General features: G+C 33.9%; 1 protein-coding gene across 3 annotated transcripts; it reads left to right on the top strand.

Moving 5' to 3' along the window:
* The first annotated feature begins 2,649 nt into the window (after window positions 1-2,649).
* On the top strand, window positions 2,650-10,848 carry LOC115959749 (NO-associated protein 1, chloroplastic/mitochondrial-like). Of its 3 annotated transcripts, none has more exons than XM_031078282.1 (13): window positions 2,650-3,159; window positions 3,960-4,145; window positions 5,356-5,442; window positions 5,539-5,618; window positions 5,909-5,990; window positions 6,869-6,889; window positions 7,708-7,753; window positions 8,394-8,512; window positions 8,720-8,833; window positions 8,913-8,999; window positions 9,117-9,206; window positions 10,149-10,258; window positions 10,481-10,848. In XM_031078282.1, the coding sequence occupies exons 1-13, from the start codon at window positions 2,782-2,784 to the stop codon at window positions 10,740-10,742; spliced, it is 1,662 nt and encodes a 553-aa protein (XP_030934142.1). In that variant the 5' UTR covers window positions 2,650-2,781; the 3' UTR covers window positions 10,743-10,848. The 3 variants fall into 3 exon arrangements, with proteins under 3 accessions (XP_030934142.1, XP_030934143.1, XP_030934141.1); XM_031078281.1 differs by having other exon boundaries at window positions 2,651-3,159; window positions 8,913-9,020; XM_031078283.1 differs by lacking the exon at window positions 5,909-5,990 and having other exon boundaries at window positions 6,869-6,893; window positions 8,913-9,020.
* Window positions 10,849-12,691: the final 1,843 nt, after the last annotated feature.

Here is a 12,691-nt window from a genome sequence, read left to right as displayed (position 1 = left end):
TGGGAAAATTAAATCTATAAACCTATCCAAGGAATCCAGCTCCTAGTCTTGTACCAACCTGGAAATTGAAGATCCCAATGTTTCATCCCATTGTTGAATTGCAATAAGCTTGCTATGGAAGAATCTTGATCACAACTGATCAAAAATATCTCTAGGAACTCCTCGTTTAGAAGGGAATCCCCACACCACAAGTCATACCAAAATTTTAATTTAGAGCTGTAACCCACTTCAAAATGGGTGAATCAAAAAAAGTCTCCCACTCCTGTCTAATAGATTTCCAAAGGCAAAGACCATAAGGGTAGGAGACAAATTTTGAACAATAGTCCCCCACTCCCCCCAATTGCTCTCATACTTAGTCTCAACGATCCTCTTCCATAACATTTCTCTCATTCTTGTTTAAACTTTTGCTTTTATCTTATCAAATTGTATCTACTTATTACTTTTGTGGCTTAGAGCAACCACATCAGTTCGTGCAAATTTTCTGTCTATTTTACAAGAAAAAACCTACTTTTTCCATTTTATACATCCACTTTTACAAAACATCCACATTAGTTTATCTATTCTACACATTTATTTAATAAAATATTCATTCTTTTTACATTTTTATTATTTCATTCCCTCTCCTCTCTGGCACAAACTCATCACCTCGTCTTCTCCGTCCACACCCACACCCAGCCAGCCACCTTTTAACAAAATCCAGCCACTGATTCACCGATCTTCTACAACATCAATCACAACAACAATGACACAACAACAATCACAACAACAATGACACAACAACAATCACAACAATAATGATTCACCGATCTTCCCCAACAACAATCACAACAACAACGACACAATCATAACAACTCTGACCCACTCGCCCTCCATGTCCGATCAATTCTCCATCACCATCTCCGTTTCCAAACAGATTGTTGGATCGGAGAGGCTGATTAGCGTTCCCAACTCACTCACCGATCGGACTCAGTCCATGCCGCGCGAGATATCCGCCGAGCTATCGTCGTCTTCATCTTTAAAGCCTAAGATTTTGAAGAAGAAGGAGAAGCTGATCGACTTTGTAGAGTTGAGATGAGAGAAAAGTGATGAAATGAGAAAGAGAGAGTTGAGATGAGAGTCAGACGTAGGAGAGAGAGAAGAAATTAATAAAATAATTATGAACGAGTTACAGTACTCGTGTATATTTACACGGGTACTGTAGCTCATGGAAATATATACATAATTTTACACATTTTTACACCCACTGATGTCGGTGTTTTTTGACTCAAAATGTGTAAAATTTGCACTGTAGTTCTATTTTAGAAGACTTCAGATAATTTGATGTGAATGCTCTAGTTTTAGCTTTTATCTTATGAAATTGTACTTACTTCTAATGGGCCCACTCTTTTTTGTCTTGGATTTAGTACACTTTACTGGTGATTTCTCATCACCTATGTATATAAGTTAAGTCCATTTTTCTTTAAATCATTTTTGAGATAATGTCACATACTCATATGCAGCAGCAATTTTATACTCATGAATTGTGTGTTTGGCAAAAATTAAAGAGCTTGCTTATTTTACTAATTAGCTTATTTTTGCTACTATTTATGGGTCCTAATGCACTTTTTGGTATTATTTATGGATCTCACTATATTATTTCAATTAACTTTTACCTTTATCTACAGAATTTTCAGCGAAAAGTTTTCAGTTTTAGCAAAATAAACGGTTTCCAAACAGACCCCAAATTAGCATTTAAAAAAAAAAAAAAAAAGGTCCCAACATTACAGAAAGTAATGACAGAAACTTGACTAATCGGATAAGAGAATCAGGTGTTCATGAATAAAATTATCAAGGTAGATTTGGGCATATCCGACTCATGCCTGATCCATGACCATCTAAATCGTGTTTTAGCTTAAGTGTGTGTTTAGATTGGGATGAAAAATTAAAATTATTTAACTATTTAGCTTTTTTTTGGCTACTATTCATGAGTCTTACTGCAATTTTTGGTACTATTCATAGGTCTTACTGTACTATTTCAACTAACTTTTATCTATATTTATAGTACTTTCAACAATAAGTTTTTAGTTTCAGTATAATAAGCGATATCTAAACATACCCTAAATGTGTATATGAAATTGCGTAACTTTATGTAAAACAATAACAATAGCAATAACAATAAGCGGTATCTAAAATAAGTGGTATCTAAACACATAAAGTTACACAATTTTCTTTTTTTTCCTTTCAAAAAATAGTTGTGTAACTTTATGTAAAACAATAAAAGCATCTCCAATGGTGCAAAATACTCTCTATAATAGAGAGTCAGAGCAAAAAATGAGCTCCAACAGCCTTTCTATCCCTTAAAGTTTTTTTTTTTGCTAATGAACATTAGCTCATCAGGTTTGATGAACTACTGTTCATTTTTCAAATTTTTTTTTCTATTATAATAATTAGGTGTTGAATAAAAAAATGTTAGAAGATGTGTAGTTATTAAAAAAATAATAAATAATGAATGAAGAAATAATATTTAAATGAGATAGAGAGTCTGTTGGAAAGTCTATTTGAAAAAGTAAGTAAATAAAGGTAAAAGTTATTGATTATTTTTCAAATAGTACAAAAATTTGCTGATTGTGTTGAAGATGCTCTAAAGACCATTTTATTTTGTCTAGTACACGCTAAACTCATGACTTATCTGGTTCGCTTTGAACTGAAGTGTCTATCATCTTGCACGACGAACACCACGAGCTTTATAAAGCCTTAAACCCTTCCAACCGTTAAACCTCTCCCCATTTACGGTCATCATCCATGGCATCCCTCTCACCACTCTCTCTTCCTCACCATCTCAAAATCTCTGCCCCCAAATTTCCAAAAATTTACACAAAACCCACTCTCGTACTCTGCAAAGCCTCAGTCTCAGAGACACATTCTTCAGAGTCCGTATCCGGACCCGACGGAACCGGGGCTGCCGCCCCGACCCGAGGCCAGAAATTCCTTGAGCACCAGTTGTCCCTTGAGGCCATGACCGAAAAGAAAACTGAGACCAAGAAGAAGAAGAAGATGATGAAGAAAGAGAGGGTCTTGAAGGTTTCAATGGCGGTGGCTACTTGTTATGGGTGTGGGGCTCCGTTGCAGACTTCGGATTCGGATGCCCCGGGTTATGTGGACCTCGAGACCTATGAATTGGTACGAATTGTTTTTGTCAGTGCTTTTTAAGAGCTTGAGCAAGTGTTTTTGTGATTATACTGTAATGGGTAGTTGAAAAAAATTGAATTTGTGAGTTATTGCTGTGGTGGGTATGTCAAAGTTTGAAACAATGTTGAATTGTAATAAGTCATTTTATTGCTTTTCAAACAAAAGTTTATGAATTGCCTAGTAAGTGGGTTTTCTGGTCTGAATTGTTTTTGCATGGTACTTTTGATTTAGCTCTTTGAAAGTGTTGCTTTTTAAGAGGGAATATTTATATAATAGCTTGAATGAGAATGAAAAGTAAGTGATTTTGGGATAATATGGTAATGGGCAATTTGCAAATTTAATTTAGCCAAAGAGCTCAACTTGTTGGCACCTCTTGGTGTTCCAAGACATCCAAGGTTCAAATCCCCCTCCCCATTGTAACTATCGAATTATTATTATTATTTTTTAAATTGCAAATTAAATTTTAAATGCCTTTTGCTTTGGCAGGGTATATCAAAGTTTGAACCTTGAAGCAATATTATAAGCCCCTTCATTGATTTTTCAAGCAAAATTTCCTTTTGTTGCTGTTATTGTTAAGCTCAAATTTTGCTTTTCTTTTTGCTTAGAAAGACTAGAAATTAACATTGACGTTTGGATATGAATTGCTGTCTCAAAGAATGATTTGTTTACTGGGCATTTCTGCACCCCTTATTTTTGGTAAATTGAGTTTATCAAATTGCATTAATTGGTTTTTGAATATTTGGAGTTGAGAGTTATAAGATAGTTCTTACAGAATGTATGTGATTGTGCAGAAGAAGAAGCACCACCAACTTAGAACTATTCTATGTGGACGGTGCCGGCTATTGTCTCATGGGCATATGATAACTGCAGTTGGTGGAAATGGAGGTTATTCTGGCGGGAAGCAGTTTGTGACAGCTGAGCAGCTTAGGGAGAAGCTGTCTCACTTACGCTATGAGAAGGCCTTGATTGTTAAACTGGTTAGTGTGGGCTATCTGACTTTCATTTTGATATGAAGTTAATGCATTATCTTGAAACCCCTAGAATATGATTAATATATGTAGTGGTGCCCTAGTTTTGGTATTGCTTTATCTGTGGAAGAATTTGAATTCCTGTCATTAAACTGCTGGTTTGTGGTTAGCTGGCTCATTACGTGAATGCTAATTTTCCTAGGCTTGCAAGTTTTTAATGAATATAGGCATTTACTTTTGTAGAAGCAAAAATAGTTTTCTTAAAACGTTTTCCTTTTATTTTGTGTTTTCCTTTGTAGGTTGGCAGCGATTTTATTTTTATGGAGAATATTGTTCTCATAATGATCACCTATGTAAATTATATTAATTCAAGATTGTTAGTTTGTGTGCGTTAAAAATAGAACAAGAAAGTGAGAGGCAGTAGGAGGAAGGAGGAGAAAAAAAGAGGGGGGGGGGGTGTGGGGGGTGGGGAGGGTTCTACGTGTTGACGGCACATGTAACTGGAAGGCTTCATTCCCTTATTTGTTAATTGTTATTGTTCTCATCACCCAAGAACTTCAATCAATCACTTTGAGATGAACTTTGGTGCGCACACAGAATGCTAATTTGCTAAGTGAACGTCAAGCTTAATACTACCTAGGCACTCCTTTAGCAATTGAGGCATCTCAGCATGTATGTGGACCCATGAGAATATCTTCTTTCTTTTGCCTTTCTGATATATTGTTCCTAAAAGTGAATATATTTCATTTTGTGTCAATGACATTAGTATTGTCTGTTTCCCAAACTGTACATGGTTCAATGAATACCTGAGAATGGCAAAGAAACCTTTCATGTCTCACTTGTAGTGTAAAATTTTCAACTTCAGATAACAAGTAGATCTTACATCATAGTAAATCATATATCGGACAAAGGGTGTAACCCTCTGACAAAAAGATAGCTTAGAGACATTGGCTCAGGTGATAAAGTGGTTGGGCTGGGGTAGGAAGGGGTCATAGTTTCATATTTTACTGATGCATAAAAAGGAAAATTTATCAGAAAGATTGTCTCGTACAGTACAAATGACTCAAAGATGTGAATACTGTCCACCATCAAATAACAATAGATCACAATTTTCTGCAATGATTATATATACAGTTTGTTTTGGTGATCTCATATGACATAAATTTGTTAAGCACATAATAGGAAGATTTCTCTAATTCTTTTTGTTAATCACTTTTAGGTTGATATTGTTGACTTCAATGGCAGCTTTTTGGCTCGTGTGCGTGATCTGGCCGGTGCGAATCCAATAATATTAGTTGTAACAAAGGTAAATAATCTGCACATTGGTATTGAATATTGTCATATTGATGCATGGATTTTACCATAAACTGATTTAGATAACAATCATACTTTTCACTTTTAGGTTGATCTCCTACCAAAAGGGACTGATTTTAATTGTGTTGGTGATTGGGTAGTAGAGGCCACTACAAAGAAGAAGCTTAAGTAAGTTTGGACTCTTCTATTTTCTTTTCTTTTTCCCCCACCCCCCAAACAACATTGATTTTCTCTGCAAACCTTTTATATTTTTACATCTTTATGCTACATTGTTACTTAAGTAGTTAAGTTCACAAGAAGTCCTTATAAAGATTCATGTAGCCTAAGTCTCACAGCTAGGATTAGGACTGATTGAATAAAGTTCAAGGTTCTTGTACAGTTTTTATTTTTTTAATTAATAATTTTTTATGGCCACAAAAATATATGCAGCATACTTATAAGTTGGCTTATTTTTTCAGTGTTCTAAGTGTCCATCTGACAAGTTCAAAGTCTTTGGTTGGAATAGTGGGAGTTGCATCAGAAATTCAAAAGGAAAAAAAGGTTTTTCACTCAATCAACTCCCTTCCTAAAGCTACTGATATAACTAAATGAAAGAAAGTGGTTGTTGCTGGAAATAAATGGTATACTGATCTTCATTCATGGTTTTTTAGTGAATATAAAAATTGTAACTAATTTTCAGGAAATATCTCCAAAGTCCAAATCAGTAACAATGATCTCCATTATGGGTGGGAGGCTCTTTTTATTGGGACTTGGGTATGAGCATCTGACTTAGATGTGTCTCCAGATGTATGGTTTATCTAGTGCCTTAATTAGAGGATGTAGACTATTGAACCTGTGTCTTTATGAAACAAGATGGAGGAAATCCTTAAGAGATGAGGTAGAAAAAATTCCCCTCCTATGAGTGAAAATCTATTTTCTACACATATTGTCAAATTGAAAAGACATGAAGGAGATGTACTTTCCTGGATGTCCTCTCACTTACACTATGCAATGCCATTATTTAGGTTCAAACAGCTGCAAATCTCACAGTGAAATACCCTTATACTCCCCGTCCATTGGGAGAACAATTAAGCTAGTGATAGCACAGAAAAATACTCAATCCTATGGCTTACAGTTTAAAGTGGGGTCATTGGGGTATGGGTATGGCTTATAGTTTAGTGAACCAGACACACAGAAGTCAATGTTATATACATATAATAAATTGAACTATTGTAGAAACCCTATTTAAATTTTTTTTGATATCTCATATGTTGTCTTTATGAAGTTAATTCCTTGCTCATGATATAATATGTCATTTTCATCAGTATGAATATGGCTTATACTCAACAGCTGCTTGAAGCAATTTTTAGATATCTCTTAGTTCCTTTTTTTTTTTTTTTTTTCTCAACTTAATCTTTTGAGTTGATTTTTTGTTGCAGGGGCGGGATGTTTACATTCTGGTTAGTAAGTTTCCGAATTTAAAGCTCCCAATTGATGCACAAAGTAGTACCAAAAAGTGAACTGTTCTTACTGAAGTATCAGGACATTAGTCCTTTTGTTATTCTGCGCCCATAAAGATGAATATCTTTGAAAATGGAAAATATATTTTCTAATTTTTATCTCATCTCAGCATTGTTTCACCATTGATTCGGTTGTAAGTTAGGTTCGTTAGTTTTTCTATGAGTTATTTATAAATTTAGGACAAAATGAGAGGCTGAGAAGCTAGTAACTAGTAGCAAGTAAGCTAATCAAAAATGAATTTTATATATTCTTTTGTTGATTTACTATAGCTCAATTTGGACCTCTCCAATAAGTATAGGGTGGAGCTGGAGGTTTAGATTTGGTTTTACAACCTGTTGAATTAATGTGTAACATATCGATTAAAAAATATCCATACTTGAATTTAATAATTATTTAATTTTCAAAAAAAAGAAAAGTCATACTTCATACCTGGAAATAGTGGCTGGCATTATATGTAGATTTACAGATATATATATATATATATATATTAGGGATCTTCTTTTCTTAATAAGATAATGTTTATTTGTACATCTCGTGGCATTGTTAAAGTTAACTCTTTTCCAGCCCATCCTTTGGTTTTTACCTTTTAACTGGAGGCCAAAATTTAGTGACTTCTTTTTGCTTTTTATTTGTTGGTCCTTAGTTTTTTGGCTTTTAAGAGCTCTCATTAGTAGTTCTGTAATTAGTCAAAATTAATATTTTACTGGTTGAGATAAGTGATTTTGCACTTATGGTTGTTTATTTACCAATTTTACAGGGCTCAGCTAATGTTGGGAAATCTGCATTCATCAATGCTTTACTTAGTATGTGAATTTAAAATTTATATGTATTGTCATTAACATCATATATCATGGGTTTATAAAAACTTCAAATGAACTCAAGTTTCTTAGTTGGAAGCATTAACTAACAGCACTTACCCAATTATGTCACTCTTCTGAGTTCCGATTTACTGAGGAATGCTACTGAAAGTAGTGAGAATTGTAATATATAAAGCTGGTGTTGTAAATGCAAAAGTGTGAATTTTGTGGTTGCAAAGCTGATAAATTAGAACAAACAGGTAGGGATAAGTAGAGATATCATTACTAGGTAGGTAGCCTTACCCCCAATTTTTCTGGATAGTCTGATTCTTGGACTCAAAAGTTCAACTTGTTGCTTTTGGTAAAAGGCACTTGCCATTGCTCTGAGGCCTGACCTCTTGAAAAATGAATATGTTATTTTCGCCCTTATATACCTATTAACAAAAAGGGTAGCTGCTCCACTGATGGAACTGTATATGCACACCTGATTTCCGTGTTTTGTTGCAGGCTAGGTAGTGACTAGTAATCATTTTGGAATCCCATTTCTTTTTGCATTCTTCTCTTCGCTAATGTTATGGAATAAGCTTTTACTCTCTAAATACAATAGTTCTTCCTCTTTGTTGAACTCTTTTATATTCTGATTCAGAAATGATAGGGCAAAAGGATCCAGTTGCTGCAGCAGCACAGAAGTACAAACCCATACAATCTGCTGTTCCTGGAACCACCTTAGGTCCAATTCAAATTAATGCTTTCCTAGGAGGAGGGGTAAGCCATTTATATTAAATGTCTATCTGTATGCTCTGTGTGCTGTTAGCATTTGTATTATGATTCAATACGTAATTGTGTTTACTTATCTAAGCAGTTTTATTTCTTTGGTATTAACAGAGAATCTAGTTTGTGAAAATATTGAATTTTTTTTTTTTTTTTTTTTTAATTTTATATTTCACGAATGGTATTTTTTGGCTTGTGCAGAAATTATTTGACACACCTGGAGTACATCTCCACCATAGGCAAGCTGCAGTGGTTCATTCAGAAGATCTACCTGTCCTTGCTCCCCAAAGCCGGCTTAGGGGTCACTCTTTTCCTGTATGTTTTCTCTGTATTTCCTTGAATACTGCACAATCATTTATCCCCATTAATTTAGTTTTTTGTTCTACCATGACAGAATTCTCGGGTAGCCTCTGATAATGGGACAGCAAGCAAAGTTCAATCCAGTGACTTAAATGGATTTTCAATATTCTGGGGAGGCCTTGTGAGAATTGATATTTTGAAGGTTTGGCTTGCGCTTTCATGTATTTTAAGTTGTCAAACTTCATGTTCTACAATTTTCTTGGTTCTTTTTTTTTTTTTTTTTTTTTTTTTTTTTCAGGTTCTCCCAGAAACATGCTTGACATTCTATGGGCCAAAGGCTTTGCGGATTCATATGGTACCCACAGATGAAGCAGATGAATTTTACCAGGTAATGAAGAAGCTAGTTTTTATTGTGCTTGCATTTGGTCCAAGTTTCTTTAGTGGCAATAATCTGGGTGTCAATTGTTTTATTGTTTATTTTTTGATCGGAAAAAATAAGAAATCTCATTGCATCAAAAGAGCAAAAACAGAATCCCCTGTACACAGGCTGTGTATCAGAAAAATCTGTGATGCTAGAGAAAAGTACATAAATCTAGAAATTCCTCTAAGCAGGTAAAGGAATGGCTACTCAAGGCAGCCATTCAATTGTTTGTTTCCACATAACTAACAAAACATAAAGTACCAAATACTTGCTGGTGCTTGTGTTTGGCCAGATCACTGGAATTAGTTACCGTTTCATTGTTGTATTTGTGAATTGTCTGCTTTCTTTTGTGAATTGTTTCTTTTTCTTGCAAAATGACTCACTAAAAAAATGTTTTATTTTTTAAAGTAAGTTTTGGCCCTAAGGGGAGGGTGGAGAAGAGAGTAAAAAATTGTAGTTTGTTTATCAAATGTATAGCTTATTTCATGTCACGTTTTCCAATATTTCCTATGTCTGATTGTCGGTAAAGCAGCTGCATAATAATTTTGAACACTTACTCTTATAGCAGAGCAACAGATGTGTGTATCAGTGGACTGTTTTTGTTACTTGAATTGTACAAGAATTTTTTGTCATTAAAAATAAAGCTGCATTAGCAAATCTCATATTGAAGCCTAAACAGTTATGCGTGATTTATACACCGGCAATAAATTTATATCTTGCCTGAAGTGGAGTTCATGAATCTGTATTTCTAGCATGATTCTAAAAGTTAGAAGAAATCTCTTTTTCTTTCTTTGTTTCTCTCACCTTCCTATATGTTCATTGGTTTTCTTCTTATTTGCGCTTTGTGGGATTTTTTTTTCTCATATCTCTATTCAGTATGAATAAAGTGGCCTTTACCTTTTTTTGTAGAAAGAACTTGGGGTTCTGTTAACGCCTCCAACTGGAAAAGAAAGAGCAGATAACTGGAGAGGATTGGAAAGTGAGCGTCAGTTGCATATACCATATGAAGATGTGGAAAGGTGTAGTTGAATTTTCATAGTGCATTTATGTTGCTAGAGCCATTTGTTTGCATTTGTATTTAGTTCTGGTTGTTATCTTAAAAAGCTTTTACGTGTATATATATATATATATATATATTCCCTGATGAGCTTTTTTGTTTTCACTCTAGCCACAAATGCTGATATTTTCTTCTGATTCCTCAGTCAGTAAACATAAACTTCTTATTTTTTTGGTTTGGACAGGCCCGCATGTGATGTGGCTATATCTGGTCTAGGATGGATTTCTATTGAACCAGTCAGCAGATCAATTAGACAATCTGATTCAGATTCAGATTTAAATTTAAAGGACAAAGCTGGAGAACTGCATTTAACTGTCCATGTTCCCAAGCCGGTAGAGGTTTTTGTTAGGCCTCCACTACCTGTAGGCAAGGTGGGAGCAGAATGGTACCAATATCGGGAGTTGACAGATAAGGAAGAAGAAGTGAGACCAAAGTGGTTCTTTTGATGCTTATGATTTAATGAGGTATTTGTATGTAATCAATTTGCATGCTGTTAAAGGATGTTGTAGTGTTTTTCTCAATATATAATGTGGGTTTGAAAGGTTGTTCCAAGAGCTGCACTTTTCAAAATTTTGATACAGCAGTTGAAAAGGCTATAGATTGAACAAAAGCATTTTAAGTAAAAGATTAGCAGTAGTTCAGATTCTACATCAAGTTAACGAATACAAAAAGCAGAAAGTCCAACACAATCCAGAAAAGTGGTGTCATCTTGGGCAGTCTAATCAATATGGTCAGTGCAGTATATTTGATCCAAACATAAAACATCTTAAAGATCATTCCCCATTTTGTTTTTGAAGAGTTAATTTTCAATTAAAAGGCCAAGGCAGTGCTGCTAGAGAATATGGTCTGTTTGCCATCGGGTTTTTTCTTTTAGTGTTTTTTTTTGGTAGCTTTTTTCTAGGTACAACTATAATTTAACTCACTTTTAGCAAATAAACAATAAACAATCAGCAAAAAGGCACATCCAAAAAAGCACAAGGTGAGAAATGCACAAGATAAAATAAATAATATATATTGAGTTAAGGAAATTTATATAATATCTAAAATCTGAAACTTAATATTTATTATTGATAAACTTCTGTTGAGTAACATTAGCAGCCATGTTATTATTTTCTTTTCATCTTTTTTGATATATATATGCAATTATGCATTATGCCTCTACACATTCTCAAAACCAATTGTAACTTACCAATCATGATAGGATCATCACTTTTTACTACTATGACTTTACACATTCTTGAACCTAAATGTAATTTATAATAGAAAATATATGTAATACAAACAACTTGGGTAGAGACACCAATTATTTATTTTTAGTATATATTCACCTGGAAAAAAAAAAAATCATATTCTACCACTATATTCATATTCGTATGTTAATATAGTATTCAAAGCTAGGTTGAACTTGAAGGGTCTAATTCCGATCCTACTTGGATAACCAAATGTCATTTTTATTATCTGCAAGAGATAGAGATAATAAACACCCGCTTCGGTTCAATTAGGTTCTTCTTGGTCCATTCAATTCAATTCGGTCTAATTTGGTCCATTTCGGTCCATTCGATCAATTTGGTCCATTTCGTATGAGTTTAAACTAAAAATAAATAAAAGAATCTAGAACAGGAAAAGATGATAGTAATAAATTAACCAAGTTAGTTCAAGAGCAATATTGTTGGAATTTGGAAATAATACGCTGGTTTACTATAAGAAAAGAAAAACCCTTTAGTTTTTTTGTGGAGAAGACTTACTATCACCTTGCGAGGGAAGTTCAACGCAATCAATGCCATTATTTCCCGGAAAAAAGAAAAAGAAGAAGGAAATGTCACCATTGAAAATAGTCAAGCAAAAGGTTTACGTGATAGATAGAAGAGGATTGGACATCTTTAATTAACTATTTTTAATTATGTCTCAAGCTAATTGGTTTTTATGCGTTCTTCACCAAGACTTGGAAAACCCCCTCACGCGCACACAAAGAGAAGACTTTGAATAAGTTAAGACAATGAAAGGCAAACTCTTTATGAGTTTTATTTATTTATTATTAAATGGTCTTTTATTAGGAAAAATATCATATTACGTACACTGCAGAAATGTCAATATTTAAAACATCAAAAGTGGGTGTAAAAAGAACGAGTGTGACTGTGTGAGAGTATTATTGCCATTTTTTAATTGTAATTAAATGACATTTAAATATCCTTTTAGTCATGTCATCAATTTCTGTTACTTAGGGTGATGGCAAGGATAACAATGAAATACGCTTCAAACTAGTAATGACTAAAATAAAATGCCAATGACTTTTAGGTCAAGAACAATATCGTTGGAATTTGGAAATTTTTGTTGATATCCAATAGAAAAATCCCTTTTGTTTCTTTGTTGAGGAAGACTTAATTAGTAACTTACA

The sequence above is a fragment of the Quercus lobata genome, chromosome 9 (assembly GCF_001633185.2).
Source record: "Quercus lobata isolate SW786 chromosome 9, ValleyOak3.0 Primary Assembly, whole genome shotgun sequence".
NCBI classification, from domain to species: Eukaryota; Viridiplantae; Streptophyta; class Magnoliopsida; order Fagales; family Fagaceae; genus Quercus; species Quercus lobata.
This window is presented reverse-complemented; position numbering and strand designations above follow the sequence as displayed.